Source organism: Xiphophorus couchianus, chromosome 5 (genome assembly GCF_001444195.1).
Source record: "Xiphophorus couchianus chromosome 5, X_couchianus-1.0, whole genome shotgun sequence".
NCBI lineage: Eukaryota > Metazoa > Chordata > Actinopteri > Cyprinodontiformes > Poeciliidae > Xiphophorus > Xiphophorus couchianus.
In genome coordinates, this window is record NC_040232.1 from 10,410,038 (window position 1) to 10,436,615 (window position 26,578).

Sequence of the window (26,578 nt, forward strand, 5' to 3'; positions counted from 1 at the left end):
ACTGATTGATATAACCAGTTATTAGGTTTAGGGAGTATTTTCTTTTCCTATATGGGCAGGTTGGTTTGAATTATTTACCTAGAAGTAAAATAATCAGTTGAAAGATGCTTTTTGTATTTAGTCTGATCCTTACTGGTGATCTTAAGCCTTTCAGGGATACATAGATTTAGCGTCATTTATCACCTATAGACTACCTGACCCAAAATAGGTCACACACTCTTATATTTTATTGGTCCGCCTTTAACTATGTTTATAGCACACATTTGCCATGGTAGTGTTTCAATGCACTTCTGGAATGTCACAAGTGTAGACCTAGATAAGGTCTAAACTCTGTTATCATCAATCCAAAATGTCTGATGGTCATTAATAATTTCAGCCTGATGAAGCTTGGCATTGTCATCTTGTTATATCCCCATACATGGTATATCCCCCATGTCATCAGCGAAGAAACAATCCATTGATGGACTAACTTGATCATTCAGTATATTCAGGTAGTCAACATTATGATGTTGCTGAACCTGGACCTGACCACTTGCAGCAACCCCAGATTATAGCGCTGCCCCACAGGCACTTGGTATGATTGGTGCATCACATCATCTGCCTCTCTTCTAATACTGATGCGGCCATCAGATCACAAGACCTTCTTACATCGCTCTAGAGTTCAATCTTTATACTCTCATGCAAATTGAAACTATTTTTTCCAGTTAGCCTGACTGACCAATGGCTTTGTTATGTCTACACAGCCATTGAGTCCTAATCTCTTGAGTTCTTTTCACATTGCGTGTGTGGAGATGCTTTCTTTCACTGTTTGACATCACCAAGAGTTTACTTAATCATGGTCATTCAGGGGGGGTTTTCCAACCACATTTCATACTCAAACTCGATGGCTCCCCACTTCTTTGGCTTTTTAATAATGTGTTAGACAGTTAACTGAGTGTTATAATTTGTGCAATCTCCTCGGATGTTTTCATGCTTCATAACAATAATTTGACCCTACAGATTAACATCTTCTACACAACCACGGAATGCATCTTTCCACATGGTTGTTTAAGATTGCATCAGCTGGGGATAAATAACTTGTTATCTGCTGGGGGACTCAGTTGCACTAAGGAGGCTTTTTTTTTAGGCCAGGCCAATTTGGACTACGGTAATTCAGAAGTAGTTTTGATGTTGTTCCTCTGACGCTGAAAGATAGATTCAACCAAGACAGGTCATTGGTGGTTTCTCCACTACTTTTTGGAAAATCAAGGCAGGCTATGATGTAATTGATCCTACAGGGGGCAGCTTAAGGCTATAGAGCTTTGATACCTAATCTAGTCAACTTCCTTCTTCCCAGTGTTTTACAAACGTTTAAAGTTGAAGGTAAACTCAGCAGTTCATTGGAGCAACTCATTCATGTTTTAGTTCTGGCCAAAGTGTGTGATCAAGCTCTTTGTCCTAAGAGTGACCATAAGAATGAAACCTTCAAATAGCTCCCTGCGGGTCCATGAGCAGACTAGGAGAGAGGGATAACAGCGGGGTAAGGCGAGTCAAAGACCGCCAGACGCTCATTCATCACGGAGAGCCGTCCATGAGGAAGTGCAGCTCACTGGAGCTGCGCTGTGCGGGAAGACAAGCCGCTCTGCTCGGTGCGGAGATCGTGACCCATCGAAATGTGATAAGATGTCTGGGGGATCATGTCAGTGATCATGTGCCTTATTGGCACCGAGCCGGTGGCTGCTGAGCCGTAAGGTGTGTGGAGTGGAGGGGGAAGTAAAGCTGAGGAGGAGGGGTGGACAGCCTGGCAGACAGGTGCACTCCTGTTCTCAATCTTCTTTCATTTTCTCTCGGTCCCGTTCAGCGACTGCATGAGCCATGGACAGCCGCAAGGAGAGCAACACAAGAAAACAGTCGATGAAATCCAAATCGTCGAAGGAGCAGAAATACAGAAGTGGAAAGTTCGTCAGGAGGAAATCGCTGCGTTCTTTTGGGAATTTCATGGGAAGGATCCTGAAAACTTTGGGCACTTTAGCGCACTTGGGCGACGCAGAGCCGCCGGACGCGGAGGAGGACGACGGCGGCTTCGTGCGGAGCGCCTCGGGCGGCTGCGATTTCTCGCAGACCTCCAGGGAGGGAGCCGCGAAGAGGGGCTCCGCGGTGTCCTCCTATCACGGCTCGGTGAAGGAGAGGCTGTCGTGGTGCTACGGCGACAAGACTCCCGGCGTGTTGGGACTGAAGAACCACGGGAACACCTGCTTCATGAATGCCGTGGTCCAGTGTCTCAGCAACACGGACCTGCTGGCCGAATACCTCGGGCTGGGGCAGTACAAGTCGGATATTAGCAGCGGGAGGGCGAACGGTGAGGTGAGGGCGGATGAGGCGCGGAGCTCCGAGGGTGAAGTAACCGAGCAGCTGGCGTCGCTGGTTCGAGCGCTGTGGACGCTGGACTACACCCCGCAGATGTCTGGAGAGTTCAAGGTGAGAACAGGGGCTGCTAATAAGTGTTTTGTCTGTGGAAGGGCCCGGAAATTTGTTTTGAGTTTTGTTTTCCTCCAACAAGTTTAAAATTAGATGGAGGTGGAGCTAGCTAAAATGAGACACTGCTGGGTAAACAAAACCACAAAACTGTTACAACGAAAAGATAAGACGTTATTCTGGGGTGTATTTTTACCCTCACTTACAAATGTAAACTTAGAACAGAACAACATGTTTAATGACATAGGGTTTCCACTACACATTTTCTCTTAAGTCTGAAGATTTTACTAAAAGAACAAACTTCTCATTGTCCTTTGTTGGTAGTTTGGTTGATGACAACACAACAGGCACAGCAATGTAATTTGTTGTGTATAAAATTCTTATCTATTTTGTAAAATATGCAAATGTGAGATGTCACTACAATGCCCACTACCAAATAGACACAATTTTGCAGCACGTAAGAAGATTGTCCTATATGTTTCAAAAATGTCCTGTCTGAGACACTCCCACGTCTGAAAACCTCTAGTTAGGTTAGAGATTTTCCTGAAACAGTTGTAAAACAGAACACTTTTTCCTTGACATTGTTTATAGTTTCATCTCAGTCATTTGTAACTTAAGTCTACATTTGAAGTTTAATGGACACTAAGCGGACAAAAGGAAACGTGGAAATAACATTGTTATATTTTTTAAAACAGAAAGAAGGGAGGAGTGGGAATATGCCAAGTGGGCCTCTGTCATTTTTTAATTCTTTAAATACCTTTGGACATCCAGTTCACATGGAGTTTAAAGCAATCTGTTTCATAGTACGTTAGATTGCCCTGGTCATGTTCACAAAAGGCTACTTAGTGTCTTATTGTTGCCAAAATGTCCTGAAATCTATGCAGACTCCCCATGTTTGGTTTAAGCATTTTCCTGCCTCCAGAAAGAATACAAATAAACTTTCCTGAAAGAGTCATTTCTTTAAAAGTGTAAAAATAAAAAGTGAAAAATAAATAAAGGAGTTACTGTAAATGCCTGATGCAATGTATCTGGCCTGTACATGCAGAAGCTTGTTTTTGTTTGGTCAATTTTATCGTAAATAAATGTTTTACAACATACTAATCAAAACAAATAGAAATACTGACCATGTTGACCAACTGTCTGTAGTAAGTTTATTTTTATTGAAGATTTAGTTTGTTGCTTTAATGAAAAGAAAAGGGCCACTTTCTTAGCAACGGAAACATGCTCATCATTGTATGTGATAAAGTTATCAGCTGGTGTCCTTTGAAAGCATGGCCAAATCGCTGCCCTGATTTTGCAGTAGAGTTTAAAGAGACTGGAAAAAATTATTTGATTCAAAGTCCTAACTTCCTAGCTGTTCCTAGGTATACTTTTTTCTTAACCAGAAGAACAAAACAAGAAAGCATCTTGTATAGACTGATATAGAAATTGGTATCCACATTTAGCAAGCAAAATAAAATAACCCCCCCCCCCCCCCCACACACACACACCTTAAGAAAGTCTTTGATTTCTGTATGTTTATTGCCCAATTTTTGTATTGAAGTTATCCTTACTTTTTGTTCATCATGTTTTATCATGACAAAAACTATGTAGACAATCAATTTATTTGACAAAAGCTGAATGGACAAAAATTATGTTATTTTGTCTTTCCTCTGCTTTGGTTTAATTTAGGAATGCAGACATTAGAGATTTAGCTTTGACTCTCAGCTCTTTGTATTTCTAAAGATTGAACTGTTAACAAATTCTCACTTCTCCCTTATGAATTACAATAACTGTTCAATCCTAATTATCATGTAACTTTTTTGTAGCTTTTTTGTAAAATTACTCATTTTTTCATCTTAATTTTTTAATTGAAAGAAAATATACACTTTAAATTCCAAGAATCTGTCCAAACATTTTAGATCATATGTTGATTGGAAGGATGGCTGAAAATCTCTTCCTAAACATATTAAATATATTTTTGGTGATATTTGCTTGATTATATGCACTTAAAATCATGTAGTGTAATTTGGGCTGAGCATTTCTGGGTCTATTTTAACCAGTCTACATTTGACAGTGTCATAGGGTTAAATCCCAAGCTATAAATGCAAGGTACAGAATAGTACAACTATGACTTGGAGTTACTTTTGTAAATCTATCTGAAATGCATTAAGCCTGCAGCTTATAGGGATCTCTGTGTTTCTCGAAACATACTGGAGTTGTCTTGAGTTGTCCTGTCTGTGGACTGATCTTAGCAGCTCCACTAAAATGAAATGTGCGTATTGAACAGAGCCATGACATTAGGATCCATAGAGAGAAGATTCTGCAAAATCCTAGCTTGGATTGTAAACACAGTTTCTCCACGTCTGAATCTAGTTCCATTCAGAGAGAGAGAGAAAAAAACGGATGAAACCTGTTGATACAGCCCTGTTTGTAGCTCAGTGCCTTACCAGCCTGACAGGTATGTATGTAGCTGTTTGTCTAGAAGATTTTGATCATTGACGAGGTTTGTAAGTTGCACAGTTATCAGAGAAATGTAAGGTGTGAAGATTACTGATTGTGGTTTAGATGACTCAGTGCCTCTCTGTTTTTGAACCTGGCTTTAAATCCTTTATACCTGTTCAATTAGTAGTAGTTTTGTGTGCACATTCCATCTGTTTACCGACTCTACTCTGCCTGGAGTATCTTTGTTTTACCTACCTGTTCCAGTCCTCTGAATGGTTTGACTGCATTCCTGGACTTTCCTAAGTGATAACAGCAGACAAGGATCTGTATCTAAGATAAACAATCTGTTGTAGATGGGTGACTACTCTACATTAAGGTCTTTACATGATAAATGGCTTCATCAGCCGCAGGTGTCCAAGAAGAGATGGTGACTCGGTGAACCAGTTGGCTTAATGATTAGGAACTACACAGAGGTTAAAGTATGAGGGAGGTGAATACAGACAATGTTGAGATCAGTGATTCAACATTTTTCTCAATGTTGTCTAAGTAAAAATGAAATCTCTTTAAGATTTAATTTTTGTTTAGATTTGTGTATTGCAAAAGTGCTTGAATGCTTGTATTGAATGCTTGCAATTGCAATTTGTTTATGTTAGAATCTCAGACTTTTTATGTGACCAGCACAAGTTGTGAAGTGGAAGAAAAGGTTTTCATGGCTTTCTATTTATTTATTTATTTTTACAAATAAGTCATCTGCATCAAACACATGTTCGATGCAAATCTTAAAAATCCTTTGGGCAAGCTTTTTACTTACTAATTCAAATGTTGCCATGAAACATTTTAGGTACAACACTGCGAATTTGCTTTTATGACAATTCCTTTTTTCTGTCACTTAAACAATAAATATAACTACAAACATTGAGTGACTTTTACTCCATAGCAGACTTGGAGTTCACACATTCATTAAACTCCGTTAAATACAGCAGCAAATTTGAAGATAATGACTCTGTTCTTGTTGCTCACACACAAAAATAGCTGTAAATCCCACAAATTTAGGTAACTATATGCAGGCATGTGAGCAAAACCAGTTTTATTTTTCAGATTATATCTCACATTTGCCTCCCAATTTTGAAGGGGAAGTCCTTTACTCACCTTCTCTTCTTTAAATGTCCCATTGCTACAGCAGTGAATGGTGTATATTTTCCTGTTTCTCAGTGGAACTGTAGAGGGATGTTTACTGTGGCAAGTGTATTCAGTCTGGAAAAGGAGGGAGGCCCCCTGCTGGGAAGGCAATAATGGTGTTCTGGTGTTCAGCCAGAAGGTGGGACAGAACGAGACGAGCATAGTAAGGGTGACATTGCTCGTAACCAAACAGACACACGTTTAGTCTGGGAGGAACCCCTTTATTTTTAATAAAAATCATGTTTTTGTCTTTTTCTTTTTTCTTATTTGACATTGGGATTGGAGCATTCATCATCAATTTCTTTGTTAAATATAGCACAATTGCTGATGTTTGAATATATTCATAATGGATATTGATTTCTCTTTCTAAAATTTTGAAGCATTTAAAGGAAAATCTTATATTTTTAACTTTTGAGCCACTGCCATTCTTCTTATCAGGGATTGATCTGATTGGCTAAATGAGTCGTTGGTTGTCATCATCAGTGTAAAGCATTCATGTATTTGATCTGATTTTATTAAAGATGGCCTCACCCATCTTTCAGGTCTGACCTGCTGATTCCATTGTTGATCAATTCTAACATGTACTGTGAAGACTCAGCTGTGTTCACAGCACAATTAAATTCTACTTTAAACATGAAAGAAACAAATGTACTGCAGGTTCCCTGATACAAGGGTACGTTTTGAATTCAACAGAAATGAAAAAGATTGTCATACTATTCTAATGAATGCATCAAAGCGGGATTTTGAATCTAGTCCAAAATGAAGTGCTTTTGAATCCACAGTGGGTTCGGACCGCTAGTGCATCAATAAACAGCATGGTTAAAAGTGGAGTTTGTAGTTTGGATTCATTTATTAAATGGGGAAAAGAGAACAGTTTTTTCTATATCTGACATCTTTAGCTTATTAAAGGAAAAGTTTGATTTTGATCTTTGGCCGATTGATTGGTGCATCGCTGCTTATTAGTTTGCAGCCTCAAATCCAACGATGATTGTTGGATCTGCATTAATCCTGGACTGAGCAATAACATAGTGATTTCTACTGTGGAATATAAACATTTAGATTATTTTCCTATTTAATTTGTTTACAATTTTTTCTATAATCAGGGAAATAATTGCATGTTGTTCCCTAGTGTATGATTAAATTGGGTTCCCTTTTGATTACATTTTACAGGGCAGAGATTATTTGTTGTTTTCAGATGTCTGCTTTATAATATTTAGTTTCTTGTATTAGCTTAATATGCAACAACTTCATCTAAAAACTGTACTTCATTTTTGTTTCATAGTAGGATTTTGCTCTTAGCACCAGAGACGTCCAATCAGAAAAAGATGAAGCCACTTGCCTCTTGTCCTGGCTCGGATGACAGTGATGAAGTGCAGTGAAATAGCTTCACCATGTTAGTTCCTGTTCTCTTTTTGAGGTCCGTGCCCGTTCTCACTCTAAGTGCTGACAGTGTATACATTGTAGACCCATAAAGCAGTTAGGATATACACCACCTGGAGTCTCCATGCTGAGCTGCACAGAAATGCTCGACCCTGCTGCCTCTAATTTCGCTTTGATTGTTGCACTTTTTCAGCACAGCAGATGGGAGGCCGAGTTCGTTTTAAGACTTCAGCAGAGTTCATATTATGAAGCTTAACGGTTCTGCATGTAAATTTCGTTCTTTGTTACACGTGTTTTTGTTGCCTCAGGGAACAGGACAGCACTTCTTGCCTATTGCACAGAAATTAGACCTCTTGTATTTAAGATAAAAGAGCCGCCGTATGCTGGTGGACAGCAGCATGACGTTGAGATGTCCCTGTCTCAGTCTCACATCCGTGCTGTGGGAACAGATAATATAGAAACATGAGGAGGAGTGTGTCTGTGCTGCTTCGCTGAGCTCTCCAACATGAGACCGATCAGGTTGTTCTTCTTGTTCTAATTTATGTAAGGGAATAAATCAATCCTGAAATATTCTGCCCTGCTGGAACATTATCGCAGCGTAAGAGCCTCCTTCAGGCTCAGTCACTGAAGTGATAAAACAGTGTGCTCATCCATGTTTTGGAACATGGGAAAGCTGCAGCTCCCTGCGCTGTTAGTTGTCTACCCAGCAGTGAATTTACAGGCTCGGCTGTGAATCCTCAAAGAATCAATTTCTGTGTCTCAGCAGAGCCCAAAGAACCTTCCGTCAGTCTGTAAAACATTCAGAGGCGATCATTTCTGACACATTTCATCCCCTCTTCTTTTGGACCCATCAGCTGCAGAATCCTGTCCTCTGGAACCTCTGAGTTAGACAGAGTAGGTTGGAGGATTTTCAAAGTGGTTCGACTGTGGACCGTGTCTGATTTTTAACATGTACTCCAACAATTTGCCATGAGGAATGTGTGAGATGTTCCCCGCTGTTCCTGAGGTGAATCCAAAGCTCCCTGGGACAATGGCTGCAGAAGAAGAGTTAAAGTGGGACGAAAAGATGGGGGAAAAGTAGCATGTCGTAGTGCTGAAAGGCAATAGGTTATAATTTTCCTGTGGACTGGTACTGATCTGATTGGAGATGGGATACGCTTTGGTCAGGGGGCAGTCCATCACAGGACAAACAACCAATGCATTCAAAAGGTTATTTAGATTAGCCTAATAGTCATGGTTTTGGATCATGAGAAGAAGCTGGATTACATGGAGAGAAGCCATGCATGGACAAGGAGAATATGCAAAGTCCATGTTGGTTGGGATTTGAATCTAAGACCTTCTTGCTTGGTTTATAGCCAGAAGGAAAAGCCGACCTGCTGCCATAGATTAGGTATATTGCCTGTCTGCTGGCCTGAAAGGCTGGGTCTTGGTCCTGTAGTCCAAACTTTTACACCAAATTGCACTGATAGTGCTTTATAGTTGTTCACTGATTGGGAAAAGGGTTATAACCTTAGTTTCCAACCAGCTGATTATTAATCAGGATTAGACAAGTGCAAGGTTGGTCGATTCCAGTCACCAGACAGGTTTCTTGGTTCATCTCTAAAAATAAGACTTAAGAGGACCTTGGTGGTGCTCCATGAAAAGACTCAGATATATGAATACAGGGAAAGGAAGGGCAGAAGTAGCAGTTGTGAGTGATCATAACTGCTGGTTTGTTGTAGCAGCAGAGATGACCGGACTGCACCAGGCAGCAGAAGAATGAAGCAAAGCATCCGGTAATGAGAGATTCAGTCCGTTCTGCTTCCAACCACACCTGTGAATCTCCAAAGGTTATCCTGCTTCATAATTTGTCAGTATCAGTCAGTCTGCCACTAAGGAATCCATTCAGGCCTGTTTGGCAGGCAGTTCTTTCGGGGAGGGAGAGAGGCAGCTCATTTTCTTGATGAATGTTTATAGTAAATTCCTGCCCTGCCAGGTCTCTGATCCATCAATGTTTACCCAGTAAGAGGATGGACATGGGGAGAACGTGGGTGGGGAGGGGGATTAATGGTGAGAGGTGACGTAAAGGTTGAAAGGTGAAACTCCAAAGCAGACACCAGGTTGTGGATGCAGGGGATGTTGGCAGGGTGCAGCCCTGCCTCTGCAGACCACAGAAAGGTCATGCCCCCAACAGTGGAGGCTACCCAGGCACGTTTCTGCTTTTTATCATCTCTTATCTTTAGCTCATTCTTTTATTTTCTTTGTTGTTGGTGCTGTTTGTAGGATAACTCACTGTCCTGCATCTGTAAGCTTTATTACACTTTTCAGATGAGAAGTAGATAACAAATAAATTGTTAGATTAATTATGTCTTTTGTTTTCTGTCAACAAACTGATCGGGTTACTGATTTGCTCATGTGTGTATCGAGGTCAAATGTTGCCTTCATGTGTATAGCATGAATCCAGTGGTCTGCAGAAATAAAAACATATTGGCATCCAGCCTTCAACCCATATGTTTGCTTTGATAAAATGCTTGGTGCCGAGGAGTAACATTTCTCTCAAAATAACCTTTTCCCTCCGACTAAATTTGTTGGCAAAAACTTGACTAATTACGTCAACCAGGACTCTCCCACTGGCAACAGTATCCAAGGCCAAACAAAGTAGGCGGGGAGGGAAAAAAACGTTTTCACACACGAGTCAGACTTTGGCGGATGGATAATTCCATAGTCAAAGAAGTGCATTTTCTTTATTAATGTGTATAAGGGAAAATCTTATAAAATAAAGCCAACATTGGCAACTACAAAGTGAGAGTGCATGTTTATGCGAGGAATAAAAATAGTTGTATCCCAAATTGAACATGTCTTTAGTGCAAAAAAAGTCGCATAAATACATCAGCATGTCTGCGATTAAAAAAATGTAGAAAAATATACACTCAATAATTCAGGTCCTCTGATCAGCTTAATTCAACACAGAAAATAGAAAATTTTGTACTTGGTCAAATATTTCTTGACTTAGTATTGGTTAAGATAATTGCAGTTTGAAGAAACAAGACATATTGGAAAATAATTCATTTATAAAACATACTGGGACCTCAGCAGTGAATGGTGGAAGTGTACAAAACCACAACAGTTTGGTGTTGGCAGAGGATCTGGTGAGGTTTTGAGTGGTGAAGCTCACATGCTAAACTCTGCTGCTTAACCCACAAACATTTTCTTTTCAAATATGAGCCAATTTAAAGAGAAACGAACAACTTTCCAACAGTAATAGATCTACTACCAAGCACTATTGTTGCCACAGAGAAATTATCAATCAACATAGATATTTTTACTTGAATAGCTTTTTTCCCTCAAATGTTTTTTTAAATTTTTTATATTTGTGTCAAAAAACAATGAAGTTTTATTTTATACGTTTGTGCTGTTGAATTCTATTCAAATCTGCTTACCAACTGGCACAAAGCCCCAAAATATTTTCATTTTATGTTGGTATGAAATGATTTCAAACATTTCTTTCTCTCCTTGCTCTGATATTTGTTTCTTTTTTTGTACAATGATAATCAAGGCTACTCTGCTCCTCTATTCCAAACTGGGTCCAGTTTATTAAGTTTCTAATAACTGAACCCAGCTGTTTACCTTTTGTACTCTCACATAGTTTTGCTGTGTAGTTCAATAAAAAAAACCCCTACTCCTCCCCAAGGGAGTGGCTGGTTCCCTTTGGGATTAGTACTGCAACGGATACTCATTCCTCAAAATGAGTATCATTCCATTCCTGAAAGTACAGTGAACTAGTGATAAACTGTTGACAAGCAAAATTTCTAAAAGTTTAAATGAACAGGTTGACTAAAAAATAGACATGTTGCTTCCAACAGATCATGTTTGAGACTTTAGTTCCTGGTGTGGGCTGATCAGCAGTTCTCAGATTTATCTCGGAGCTCGCTCAAGCCTCAGACTTCCACTCACCTTTATCCTCTCCTTGACTACTTCAGAAGTGTTTACCCAACAAACACTTCAGATCCCTGCTAACCTCAGTGCAGTTTGTCTTTGAGGAGTGTAGGTATCAGGAGGAAGTTGACATTTCAACCCTCCTGCTGTCCTTTTTCGCTCTCTGGTCTGAGTCTCAGCTGCTGTCCTTTTCCCTTCTTTATTCCTATTTCCATGTTGTTCACTTATGTGTTGATGCATTTTCCACAAGATGACACTTTCATTTAGACTTTTGCTTAACTGCCTCTGATAGAATTAAAAAAAAAATTACTCTACATATAAAAAGAATAATTATTTTAAGCGATTTTTAAAAATGCATTAAACACAGAAAAGGAAAATTATCACTGCCTCTTTCTGAGAGACCATTATTATGTCCCCGGCTCCTGCTCTGTCAGTTTGGTGCATGGCATTTTTGAAAGGTACAGTCTCATGACAGAAATCCAGCTGAGGAGGAAGAGAAGCTGCAGATGTGCCAGTCAACCTTTTTCTGCTGGAACCAAACAACAAAGTTGAGTCTAACTGCCCTGTCCTTCTTGCTGCGAGATGGGAAGCGGGGATTTCCGTGAATTCTCAATTTCTCTTCCCTGCAGCAAAAAAGTAGCTGTCATTGTTGGCTTTATAATGCCTGCTATGCGTTTTATTAGGGCTGAATGTGATGGAACACCATGGTTGAACACATTATTGTGAAGTGGATTTGTAGGAATGGATAGTTTTCCACAGATTTTCATGAATAAAGCTTTGAAAGTGTAGGATTTGTAAAGTTGCAGGATTTGGAAGTCTTATCAGCTTTGCACATAGAAACTGTTTTCTGCCTTTCTTTGCTGAAAAATAGCTAAGGTTCAGCTAATTGGGATGGAGATCACCTGTGAATATCAGTAAGTCAAGTTTAGCCACAGTGTCAAATTTTTTGTTTACAAGCTTTGACTAGGCCGTTCTGAAACGCAATGCTTCTCCACACTCCACTCAGTGCTTTTCAGTCAGTTTAGGCTGACTGAACTCTTCAGTTTTGGTGGACTGCCATGTTTTGATAGGTTTACATTTGCACCTGCTCGTTCCATTTTCAGATGATTGATTGAAGATTAGCAACTTTCTCCAAGACTGTTGGTTTGCTAATATTCTCCAGGAAACACTTGTATTGAGGTACTACTTAATTGACTTTTGAAGGCAATTGGTTTCACAGGATCATATTAAGTGTTATCAGAGTATAGGAGACTGAGTACAAAGGCACAGCACGTTTTTCCTTCCACTGAACAATTAAGTAATGGGCTGTTCTGTCACAAAACTCCCAATAAATGCATTAAAGTTTGTTGTTCCATCAGTAATGTGACAAAATACTAGCGAGGCCCCGTTATCACGTCGTTTCAACTTTGTGTCCTTGAGATTGTGTGGTACATTTACTGACTCTCTTGCAAACTGATATCAAAGTGATGAGCAAAAATTACACACTCTTTGATCTACACACACACACACACACACACACACACACACACACACACACACACACACACACACACACACACACACACACACACACTTCAGTTAGTGATAAAGTTGGGAAAGAAGTGTGTGACAGTGAAGTCGGTCCAAAAGTCACTTCCACTCCTCAGCGAAGTCCTAACCTCTTTATCTCACCTTTGAGATAAAGGTCCTCGTAGTTTCTTATCCGCTCTGATCCGTTGCAGTTTCAGGTCTTTTTCCTTGTTGATAGCTTTATAAACCTGCTTTCTAAGCTTTTCACAGCTGTGTTGTCAGTTTGACAGAAAAACGCTCCTTGTAATTTTTCCAGCATCCCTCTCTCCCATCTGTCCCACGTCCCTCATGGTGATGAAACTCATTAACAGGCCTTCTCTGTCAGGTAGAATGGTGCAGGAATGCGAAGCTGGGAGGGGGCTCCCCTCAGTGTTTATATTTAGATCCTGGGATACTGCAGGTATGGTGTGCTGATTTTTAATGAGGTCCACAGCAGAGTTTGGATCATGTCTAGGCCTGTCGCGATAAACCGTAAATCGATTAATCGTACGATAAAAAAAACTTATCGACGTCATTTAATTTATCGTCCATATCGTCTCTGCTTGTATTTTTCTCTTTCTATTGATGACGCTGGATGTGTAGGCTCAACTCCGGCGCTATCCACTGACCCCTCCCTTCCTCATTTTTTAGGAAGGGAAAAATGAGAAGGGAGGAGGAGGGGACTATTACGTCAGGTAGTCAGCGCGCACATCATTTTGTACTGCTGCAGCTTTAGAGCCCCGTGAGGAGTTAGCAAGGTAAAGAAACACTATCTCATATTGGGGGAGGAGGGACTCGAAATGGAACTCGTTTCAAAGCCGAACGCAACTGCCGCAGTGTGGGAGTATTTTGGATTCAAACCAAATGACCGAGGCGAACCGCTGAACCTTTGCGAGCCGGTATGTCGCATTTGTCATAAAATAGTAGCAACTAAGGGTAGCAATACAACCAACTTGTACGTGCACCTAAAGCACAACCATCCAGTAAAGTTTTTCCAGCTGAGGAGGAAAAGTACAACCGGTGGCCCGTCTTCGTCTTCAAGTTCGCGACAGTCCACCGTCATTGAAACATTTCATCGACAGGAAGCATACAAAAAGGACGGCGCAAAGTGGTGCGCGCTCACAGACAGCGTAGTTCGCTTAATTGCTAAAGAGATGCTCCCATTTAATATTGTTGAAAAGCCGGCATTTCGAAAAATGTTGCAAACTTTTGATAGACGGTACGAAATCCCCGGAAAAACATACATATCACAAACGGCAATTCCACAACTTTACAGCAGTATTAAAGAGGACATACTGAAGGAGATAAAAGACATTTCATTTTACTCTGCTACGTCGGATATGTGGTCAAGTTCAAATATGACTCCTTATATGAGCTTGACCATTCACTATATAGCTGCTGACTGGACCCTGCACTCTAAATGTTTAGAGACCAGGTATGTCCCAGATAACCATACTGCTAACACCCTGGGAGAAAACCTGAAATCTGCTTTAGCAGACTGGGGACTGGATGAGGACAAGCTGGTCTGCATTACAACAGACAATGGCCCTAACATTGTCGCTGCAATAAGAAATCTTGGCTGGCCATGGCTCAACTGCTTTGGCCACAACCTCCACCTTGCTGTTTCCCATGGTCTAGACAGTGACAAAGAACGTACAGCACGTGCCATAGGACTCTGTAAAAGTTTGGTCAACACTTTCAACCTGAGCTTCTTTAAAAAGAGAGATCTGAGGAAGGCACAGAATGAAGCTAATCTCCCTCAGCACAATCTCATTCTGGTGAGTTTTTAAATTCATTTATTCAAAATATTCAGAGCCATGTTTATTTATTTTTTATTTTTGTAGCATGTAGACCTGTAGAATCTAATTAAGACCGTTGTCTGGCAATAATTTTACATATAACAACACAAATTGTTAAGGAGAATTAGTATCATTTCTTTAAACAAGTTGAAATAAATTAACTAATAAAAAATAGTATGGTTCTAATATAGTATTAATGTCTTTTGCTAGAGCCATTTTGGTGTTATTTCTACTTGTCAGCACAAGGGGTGTAATATTTTACTCGTCACTGGTGAAGCTTTGCCTTAAATGAGTAACATAATAATTCTATATGTTTTTCTAATAAAAACCTTTTCAATATTCCACAGGATGTTGTCACACGATGGGGCACTAAACAGAAGATGATCGAGAGGGTGTTGGAGCAACTCCCAGCCATCAGACGAGTCCTGGTACAACCAGTGTTGAGTGTTCTTTTGAAAATAAAGGATATACATCTTTGGCAAGAAATCGCATGCATTATTTCGTCATTTCCATTAAATCAGTGTAAAAAGGTCTTCAGACAATACTATCGTCTATCGCAATAGTTTTTTGAGACAATTAATCGTTCAGCAAAATTTGATATCGTGACAGGCCTAATCATGTCAGTCTCACACAGAGATGGTGAAGAAGAGATAGCGTAGTAACCATCGACTGTAGAGTTAATGGTTCCATTAGAGTCAGGTGTCATTGTGAGTCACTGAGCAGCCTGTTTATCCAACAAAGCTAAACAGATTTGATTTACACATAACTGTAACGTGTAAATCAATTAATTACACATTACAATTATGTGTAACTGAATTCTATCAGAAGTTATTTGGACTTACCTTTTGTTTCTTTGTTTGATTGTCATAACAGTCACTCATGGGGAAAGTTCAAGACTTTAGGCAAACCAGTCCAGAACTTATACCCTTTTCTTCAGCAACTTATCCTATTTAATCTCATACATACTTAATTTTTTTCTTGCGGAACTTTTGTCAGGCAAAAGTTTGAGTTGCGCTCAGACATCTTCATTGCATTTTGTTACTAACTAGTTGCTAACACCCTTGCTAGCTGACTAGCTTTTTGCATCTATCACACATGGAGTGTGATAAACAAAAGCAAAGGGCCGAAGTCATCGTCACTTGGGGAGAAACCCAACACGCTGGAGGCGATGGCGACAACATTTTTCAGCTTTGTTGTGTTCCAGCACAAGCTAGCTTGTTTGTGTTGTGCACATGTGCAAAATTTCACATGCATGAATTTCACTGGCCACTTGGCTGGAGAACAGTTAGCGATTGTGGAATCATTGTGCACGTCTGGTATAAAATTTATTGATAGGGAGAGACAAATCCTAGAAAAGAAGATTTATCACCGGTTGGCTAGTTTTCACCACTGGCTTACTTCTGTTGCCAATACATACAAGGCTAGGGTCATTCTATGCTAAGAAAGTTAAGTTTGGCACTATGGGGGTTAAAACTATTGAGAAAGACAAAGCGGCTGCCAAGAGCTTCAAACTGACCCCAGAAAATGTCAGTTTTTGCTATGCTTGATTGTAATACAACAGAATCACTCAACCATCACATGTATTTGTAAAATTCTATGTCTGTAATTTGACTTGCTGAAACTTGCAGATACCCTGCTTCAACACACAATGATGGGTGATTAATAGGCTTTTATTGAACTAAAGTTAAACATGAAGTAAAACATGCAGAAGTTGGGAACCACCTCTCTGTAGGGTAGCTGGAAGCTTCCTCATCCAGTGGATCATTGCTACTATTTGCTTAGAAAGGAGCTAATTGAGGTGATTCTCACATGAGTCTATGCCTCTGATATAAACAAACCTGGATACCGGAAGTTTCCCAGGCTTGTTCCTCAGGGGGGGAGACACCAGAGCAGACCCAGAACTATATTTGCCTTCCTGGCCTATAAATGCATTGAGATAGCTCAGCAGGAGCTGAAGAGTTTCTCTAGAGAGAGTCTGGGTTTTTTTCTCCTTGAAGTCAGTCTTGGATAAACGACAATGAATGCAAAATAATGTTTGTAATATTTATTTTTAAACACAGCTCAATATAAATAATATAGTAGAGATTTTAACCCAGAAAATACTGCTTCACAAAAGCATTGGTGGTTTTAGAGTACAGCCCTACAGTAAAAACTGGTTAGAAAATCCAGCTTGTGTTGTGTAGTCAAAACAGACAATTGCTTCGCTCTGGGACTATTTCAGATACTTTTGCCAGGGAAGATGTGTGTGTTACTCTAACAATTAGGTGTTAATTTTGACGTTTTCTTCTTTTTCAGAGCATAGTGTCAAAATACGCCTCTCAGTTTCGGGGAAACTCTCAGCATGATGCACTTGAGTTTCTCCTCTGGCTGCTGGACAGAGTTCATGAAGATGCCAATCCAACTCCTGACAACAACAGCAGCAGCAAGACCAAAGCCAGCAGTAAGGTGAGTTCACACTGCTCTGTTTACCTGCCTGACTTTAAATGTTGAGTATGTTTAAGATGATAAAAAACCTGCTGTGATACGATTCACACAAAGACTTACTTACTTTTTTACAATATATTTCCTTTGAAAATTCCCACTAAACTAATTTAAAAAATCTCAGCTGTCCCTCATGTTTTCTAGCTCGCCAGGTTTCCTTTGAAATGTTTGGTGGAAACTATAAAAACCTGAAATTCTGAAGGATCTAGCTGATATGTTGAGTGTCTCGTTTTTCCACACTGCACAGATGTTTTACGAGACAACAAGGACAGATATCTTCTGCTCTGCAGCTCGACTTGTAAAAGTATTCAAATCCTTTGAGGTTTTTTCCACTTTGTTGTATTACAACAAACTCCACCAGAGTTTGTGACTCTAAATCATGGACCAACACAAAGCACTTCATAATTCTTAAGTGGAAGAAATAAATATAAAGTTTTCAAATGCTTACTAACTGAAATTCTGAAAATTGTGGAATGCAACTGTATTCAGCCATATTGAATCAATATTTTGTGGAACTACCTTTTGCTGCAGTAATCATACTTGGAAAACTTAAACAATGAATCCTGTGATTTTGTATATAATATGTGCTACACTGACATATTTTCTAGTGATTCTTTCTTTTTTAATTCCCTATATACAGGAAAAGTATATATATATATATTTTTGTATAAAGACATATTTTGATTTACAGTATGTCTTTTAGAAAACATCTTTAATAGCTTTGGACATTCACTCCTGGCATTTCTGTCGTCTTTTCAAAAAGGCCTACGTTTATTCACATTCAGTCTAATCTTGCCTCACATTTTCAATTGAAATTGCATATGGACTTTGACTGGGCTATTCTTATACACGAAAATGCTTTCATCTGAGACATTTAAGGGTTGATATCCTGCTGAAAGGTTATCAACCTTTCAGAAAACTAACAGGTTTTCTTCTAGGATTGTTCTGTATTTAGCTCCATCCATATTTCCATCAACACTAAGTCAGTTTGACTGTCCATACTGAGAAAAAGACATCCACACAGCATAGTGCTGCCACCACCAAAAATGAATTGCATATCCTTTAACACTGGTCAAACATTCTTCTTCGCAGTTTTATCTTTTGTTACTTTCTTATTCTTTTTTCTCTTTTCTTATCCTCTAAATGCATCTGGTATTCTAATATATTTGTAATTGTAATTAAAAATGTTCTGTAAAGAACCATGTGAAGATCTATCTTTTAGGAATCCTTTAAAAGGACAAGATTTTTGTTTTTATTTTGGTCAGAGAAATAATAATTAAAAAAAAACAACTACAAAAATGTCAGCTTGTGTGCAGTTGGTGCTATGTCTATGAAAATCAGAGATTAGGACTCTTTAGCCTGCTGTTCAGATGAGGCTGCCGGGTCTGATCCAAATCTTTGTGTTCAGCAGTTTGTTTTATTGTTGAGATGTAAAAGAAGCAGCTGGGAAAGTGGGAAGCGTCTGCTCCATCTCTGGGTGTGTGAGTGCTCACCTTGGATCTGTGCTGTTGGAGTGTAGCCAGGATTGGATATGCTGTGCAGAGGATGGAAGTGAAGGGCAGACATGACATGATTAAGATGATGAAAATTTGATATTAATTTAATCAGAGTTGGTATAGGTTCTTCTTTACAGATTCGTCTTTATCCACTGATCTCATGGTTTTCTCAGGACTAAAAATACTAAAAGTAATTCCTAGAGGAATTTGATGAAGCATTCTGTTGTCATGACCTGGATCTCCTAATTAACTTCTTAATTGGATTGATTTTGTGATTATTGTTTGTATCACAATCAGATTTACTGGATGTGGCAACCTGCTGTGATCGGCACCCACTGTGACAAACCTCCACTGTGTGATTACATGTATTAAATATCTTCCCAGTGTTCTGTGACTTGTGAATAAATAAATGAGTACAGTTGGTGTTTAAGAGTCACTGCTGAGCCACCCATCAATCAGCTTCTTCAAAAAGAGGACACAGAAGGACAGAGGGTGCATTTAGTTGATTAACATTAAAATAATGAAGTAATCAATTCAGAATAGGCTATGTCTCCATCTTAATGCACTGACAAATAGATTTTTTTTTCTCTTCCCCTTGTTTATGTGTCAAAGTGAACTTGTATGTATACAATATTTCAGTCAGTTTCTGCACAGTGTTAGACTCATGGTTCTGTTGTTTTACAGTCCTGACCATTTGTAGTTACAATTTGCAAATGTATCTACCTTTTCTTTTTTTTAAATGGCTAACATTCAGTCTTCTTCATCCAGTAAAAACGTCCACACAGAAGAGTGTTGTCAGCGCAGTCCAGTAGACCTTACTATGATGAGTTGACTGGGAAAAAAAAAAGATATTTGTGGTTTAGATTGTACTGCAATCAGAGCCAATTGGACTGAAAATGGATGTGGTATTCATATGAGGATGTGACAGTGATGCAGCTTTGGGTTGTTGATTACAATCCCGGTTCAGAATGTTCTTCAGTTTTAAGAAGAACATTCTTAAAACTGCTCTTCTTCTATACTTCAATCAAAAGAAACTATTTTTTGTTCTTGATGCCACAATGAAAAACAATTTGTTTTAATTTGTGAAAATGGTTAGATTTCATTGTGAATCAAAACTTCAGAGAGTGGCTAGTGAAGAACTGAATGGAGGTTTGGTGTATTATCATCTAGTTAACGATAAAATGGGTATAGCCAATCCCTGGATAAAGCCAAAGTTGTTATTTAGACATCTCTAAATAAGACTCTGAAATATGACAATAAGACATGTTTAATTCTCTTTAGACTTGTTTTGATATGTGAATAATCTACTGCACAAGTTGTCCCTGAAAACGTCTTAAAAGTTCAGCTGTTGAGATTTCCCCTCTCCTCAAAGCAAGTCTGTTTTTCAACTAAAAAAAACAACAACAATAAATAATACTTCCTGACATTTACAAAATAATTGTTACACAGAATGAATCTCACACTTCACAATTAAGCATATATTTAATCATGAAATGTCAGCCTGATATTTTTATTAATAGATTTTCGTTTTTCTCCTTTGTTCTTGGGCTGTTTTTTCAAGTGTTACATCTTTCATTCTTTAGCCTCCACTTCCATGACTACTCACAGTTACATGTTTTTAAAAGATAAGACTGAAATGGTTTTTGCCAGATAAAAATAGGAGCATGTTGGAGAACAAGGACGACAAATGATAAAGTAAAATTACTTGGCAGTGAGAAAGGGAGTGTTACAGCCTTGAATCTACAATAATGCAGCTCGGGGAAGTTGAGATTAGGTCAGCAAATGATTATTGTTCTCATTGTTGCAGTCATAATTTGTGCATAATTTTCTCTGGTAATCTACAAGTATGCTTTGTTCAAAACAATATGGGCACTTAAAATGAATACTGGCCACTCTTTTCCAAAGGTTAAGGTTGGATTTTTCTTTCCATTTCATCTTATGTGTGAACAGCAGTGCTGTAAAATATACCAAAATAAACATTAAACTGAAATAAAAATGGATTCCAGAGTACAGCAGGACCTGGCAGTCTTGAAAAGTTGTATTTTTATTTTTTTACTTTCACCAGAAAATAGCAAGTAGCAGCTTGTCAATGCACTGTCCTCAGTTATTTAGATGTTGCATTGAAAGCATTCCTGCAGAAGTTTATCCAGGTTTGCTTTATCTTGTTTGAAAATTCATGCCAGTGAGTGAAATATGAAACACTTGACCAGATCCTTCCTGTTGTGAAATTCCCCGTTTGTGCACTAAGAGTACAGTAAAGATCTACACTGAAACACACATGGAGACTTGCTGTACTTTATCAGAGTATACAGGCTTTTTTTTTTTTTTAAATGGAAACGCTGTATCAATTACATTTTTTATTTGGAATCATAAGTAAAACGATGCTTTCAACCATTTTGCTCTCACGCAGGTGGCATAAATATTTTGTTCTAATATCATTTTATTATAGAACTTCAAGAGAAGATCAAGTTAAATCAGTATTGGCCAGTAAAATCATACAAAAAGTCAGGATTAACAATCATGATTAATGCATATCCATATTTAACACCCTAGCTAATACTGGAAGTACAGTAGCTAACATTTTATCTTCATTACTCAATAACTTCTATACTAACGCTTGTTGTTGTTTGACATACCCTATTAAGACAAATTTTAAAGTATGTTTGGTTCACGGACTGGAGAAAGATGTCAGTTTCTGGTCACCAGCCAGTTTCTCATTTTTATTTTAGTATTTTACGCTGTAGCTGATGTCCAGTGCAATAAAAACTAACAGAGAAGGCATCTGGACTCCAAGGACAAGAGATACATTTGCATAAGCTTATATAACAAGCTGATTTGCTGGCATACTAAGTAATATCAAGGCCACATGTCTATCATCTAAACAAGCATTTGTATTAAATGCTAGCTTTATAATCACTGTTTTTTGAGAACACCCTGTCAGATAAATTTAAACCCATCATCACTTTGGAGGCTGTAACTTGTCTTGTATGTTCCTGTCATATTACGCCTAATTTGTTTTCCTTTCTCCATTTTTTCACATATTACAGGGAAAGTGACTCACAAAGGCTGCCTGTTTCTTTAAATCTAGCTAATGGAAATCCAAATAAATCAATAAATCCACCCATCCATTCTCTAAACCGCTTTTCATGTTCAAGCTGGCAAGGAGACTAAAATCTCTGCCAGCATGAGACATGACACAACACAGGCTTGTCACAAGTCAGTGACAGTGCGCACTAATGTTCACAAGCATGCCCACACGTGTTGATCCCAGGCGTTTTCTTGGAAATTACTCTGAAATTTGATCATTTACAGTTACAAAACTGCCAGAGAAATCATCTAGATGTTGACATTTTATCCAAATGTCAACATTTGGATAAAATGAAACTGGCGTTCACAGAGGAATGTGCACACGTGTGGCAGTGCATTAACATATGTCAGCTGTTCCGTCTGTCTCACGCAATAATTGAGTTGGCAAAATGTTTGCCAACCAGCTCTATAGGAGTACTTTTGCTGTGCAGCAAAACATGGTTTGTATTATTGTCATATGTCCTGAAAATCAGTTGAAAACGAGCAATGAAATGAAATGAAACGAACACACATACATTTGTACTTGCTTCTGAAGGAGCTTGTTCGGCCAGTTTCCCAATAAATTTCAACATCCATACAAAGAATAACTCATGATTGGAATAGAAATGAGTCCGGCGAAAATGTCATAACATCGTCAGGCTGTGTCATGAGGAAAATCACTGAGGTTCTGATTCTGCATTGCTGTCTGCTCAGCTGCTAATGCAAACATGTTGCAGGCAGTGCTCAGGTTGTTGCAAGCAGCCGATTTGGAGTTCCTACTGGACAAAGAGTGGAACTTCTTTACCTTTACCATTTGTGCTGAAAACATACAGCCTTTCATCCCCAAACAAAATTCACCACCTTGATGTAATAAAACAAATGAGTAAGGATCTCCCATTGGGTAATTACTGCATAGATGATTATGTTTTAGCTGGCAGCAAGTTATTTAACTCGAACTGACGCAGCGAGGGGCTTCTCATTTCATTCCCAACAGTGTCTGAAGACAGCTACTGCACCTGTGAAAAAAATTGTTAATCTTTTTCAAAGGGTCAAATTGTTGGTGTGCATCAAGTAAATTTTAATTTCAGGTGACTTGCAAGTTTCTAAATCTGAGTTATGAATTGTCTAAGTAATTGTTGTACACTGTAAAGATGGAGGTGAACCATCAAATTTGCCAGATAAATGTTTGGAAATCAAATTGTGAAAAAGTAATCATGCTGACCACTTAAATGATTCTCAGTCTAGCTGTTAGTTTTAGCCTCTGGATCCATAGAATCTGGATTTATAGCCAAAGAATTCCTCAGGAAACTTATCCTCTCTCAATAAGACTGGAACTGTTTATCCGCTTCCTACCTTTCCTGAATTCATGAACTAGTTTTTTAATTCTACATTCATGGTGACCAGACCATCAGCTTATATTGAGTAGCATTGCATAACACATGAATGTGAGCACATGGGAAAGGCAGTTCAGTAATGTTAATCCTCCCTTAAATCGGTGCTCACTAAACCCGTTTCATTGGGAAGTCATGGTGCTCGGCACAGTGACCTTTTATGGACCAAGAGTTTCTTTGAATACATGGGAAAAAATTATTCTTTTTGCAACGTCTGCCTTGCTCATTAAAATAGCTTTGCTTACTAGTTAAGGAACTTTTTTCCTCTTGACCTGCTAGATTGCAGTTGAACAGAACTAGTGCTGCCTGGGAGACAAGGCTGATTAGATAATATTAAAGGTCTCATAACCGGTGTATTACATTACCCCCCCAGGTCTCTGCACTTCTGAAACGAGAAGACGATTTCTTAACTGCTCTGATTTGCCTGGTGAGAAAACTGCCTAATTCAGTGAGTGCATGGTGTTCACCACAGGCATTTTTATAAGTGCATTCCAGAGCAAGCACATTATAAATTGCATCTTTCTTACCCTACTGGCAGTAGGAGGATGGATTATTTGCTAATGAGACAGCAGTGCCAATTAAACAAATAAGTACTTTTTGATTTTTAAAAGTTGAAGTGAGTTGAGTTTGGAGAGTTGAAAGGGAAAACTCTGGGACCCAAAGGTTGATGCATCTCTGTGAGCTTTTACCGCAAGTTCTTCTGGGAGTTGAAAGAAAACGTTGGTGAATGCAATGAGTCGGTTGGAAGGTGGGGCAAAAATTGGAGGATGACAGATCCATGATCCGATGTGTTGATCAACAGCCTCCGTCATAGACTATCTAATCTTATATTATTGTAATTTCCTGTTGTATATGATGCAGGGAGTCAGCAATGCTGGAGTCAGATGACACTGTAAAGGATTATTCTTTGATGATTGGAGTTATTATCGTATGTCCTGGAATTTGTCCCAACTTATTCAGCTTGATTTGTCACAACTTCCTTTCTTTTTTCAACTGAAGATTCTTACCAGAGGTGAGAAGAGATTCTTCATGCGCTCTGGACTAAAAGGCAGTTTTAGCTCTTTCTGTCTGATGGAGTGTCTCAGCAATTTAACCTCCTGTGGGGTCGTCTGGGACTTCAGTCATTGAGTTTGCCTGAGGGCTGTTGACTCACCTGGGCTTCGTCAGGGTCCTATTATGAATCCTATGCGAGAGCAACAGGCGGACACGTTTGGATTAGATGTGAACCATTAACCCTTTGTATTTTTTTCAGATGGCATTTTTTTTTTATTAGAATTATTTTATTTTATTTATTTATTTATTTATTTTGTCAACTGTGGTCTAAAAGGACTTGATGCAGAAAGGAATTTGAAATTCCATCGGTGTTAGCAGTTTGTGTGAAATTGAGGTGAAGTCTACGGTTACCATCTGGTCACTCTCCGCCTTCAGTGCTTAGCATTTTCTATTTCTCTCCTCTGACACAGGTAAGATCAAAGCAGAGTAACCCCTGTCTCTGCCGGGACCCCACACTCAGCAACCTGAGGAAGTGACATTTTCAGGGTCCTGGGTTTTTCTGATTGAAGTGCAGCGTGAGAGTTCCAGAGAAGGCGTTTTAAAATATTTTCCAAAAAAAGTTATGCTGCAAAGGGAGTTAAAATATTTAATGTTAGAAGTGAAGTTCAATATAAAATTTAAGGTTTTTGTTCACTCTACCTGCTGTTTACAAATCAGTTTTTCCAAGCTCTGACTCAAATCTTTTGGAGTCGAGTCTAAATCTTTATGTCACAAGTCTAAGTCGATTGTGAAGTTTTTCATTTTTGAGTCTTCAGGGCACCACACTATGAGCTCCCTGGATGCACTGCCAGATCTTTTTGGTGTAAAAGTTGCTACTGTGGGGAGAAGAATCAGATTTTGATATTTTCAGTATCAGTAAGATACTTAATGTCAGGTGAACATATTACAGTGAAGTTGCTTCTCTATATTCTTGGATGGAGCATCTTGGATTTAGAAATGGTGGCATGTATGGAAATTTGTATTAGGGTAAGGATTTTCTTGGAAGTACACACAGATACTGCTGTTTTTAGCACAACTAGCTAAAAAGCAGCAAAATGTAGTTAAAATGTCTTAATCACTATCTTTGTTTTAAAACATTAATAAAACTACGGTAATCACAAATATTACTGTCACGGCACTCCTCTGCTCTTAATTTGAATAATTAACGGTCACTCATGGCTGATGAGTAGAAAAATATATTTTAATGCTTTTCCCACATCTTATACAGCCATATTGAATTGCTTATAATATTTTTGAAATTTTTATTAATTTTAGTGACTTGGTTCACCAAGTGAAACACATTATATAGCTTAATTACACACAGCTCTATGTTTTTAAGCCATTATTTCCATTAATTATGAGGATTTTCTGCTTATAGCTAATTGAAACCTTTTAATATCTGAGTATTACATCTCATTAATAAACATTTTAAAAACAGAAATGTAGTTTTAATAAAAAGTATGTTTAAAACATGATTAAATGGTATTTTCAGAAGATACATATGACAGATGAGCCTCATTCTAATGTATTAAATATGGCTGTATTTAAAGATAAATCCATTTTGACTAAGATATTGGAAGGACAACGCTTTACAGGAACTCTTATACAATATTCTGAGAGGTTTGAATGTCATTTAAAAAAGAAAAAGTAGCTTTACATAATACTATCTGTATGGAAAATATACAAGGTCTGTCACATGTGGGCTTTTTAAGTACATACAAGTCTTGTGCGTTGTTGGAATTAAGACATCTGTATATGTATTTCCTTACGTCATAAAAGGATAAGACATAGTGAATTATGAAACTCTTCATTCAAGATTGTATATCCTTACATCTTATCTATGGCCTCTTCATCCTCACCTGCTCCCTTGAACAGATTTCTTCTACAGAGACAAAATGTGAATTCTCTGGTGGATGCTGTGAGTTATTCAGATGAAACCACCTCTGCTGGCTTCTTTTGTATTCCTTTGCATCTCTTGCAAGGCTCTACAGAAAAAGTCACTGAAAAGTGAAGACATATTTCTCCTGGCTCACTTTGACAGAAGTCGGTAAATTTTATACAGCTTATTAATCTGTTGGAATCTAATGAAGTAAATTAAAAAAGACATGTAAATAGAGAGAGGGGAAGAAATGTTCTAGTTGAGATAAATTTGGGGACATCTTTTATTTATGAAAAATTGAATATGTTCCCCGAGGAGGAAAAACAGTCTCACAAAGAAGAGCTGTAAGTGGGAGCAGCATTAGTCCAATGATTGATTTCATGTGAGGCTGCTGCAGGTACATCATCCTGACTCAGGCCTGGCGGCATGGGCGGGCATTACCCGCCCACAGATTCAGTCGTGCCCCCTACCGGACTGGAAGCTGTTTGCTGTTTTTACCTTAAAGTGGCCAACTCTCTGTTATTCCAATATCGA

General features: G+C 38.7%; 1 protein-coding gene across 1 annotated transcript in view; it reads left to right on the top strand.

Moving 5' to 3' along the window:
• Positions 1 to 238: 238 nt before the first annotated feature.
• usp43a (ubiquitin specific peptidase 43a) overlaps positions 239 to 26,578 on the top strand; it is a 127,489-nt gene continuing 101,149 nt past the window's right edge. The window contains exons 1-3 of the mRNA XM_028018045.1: positions 239 to 1,731; positions 1,841 to 2,457; positions 16,995 to 17,144. Of these exons, the coding sequence (XP_027873846.1) occupies positions 1,855 to 2,457; positions 16,995 to 17,144 (753 nt within the window). The 5' untranslated portion in view covers positions 239 to 1,731; positions 1,841 to 1,854. The remainder of the gene's footprint in view (positions 1,732 to 1,840; positions 2,458 to 16,994; positions 17,145 to 26,578) is intronic.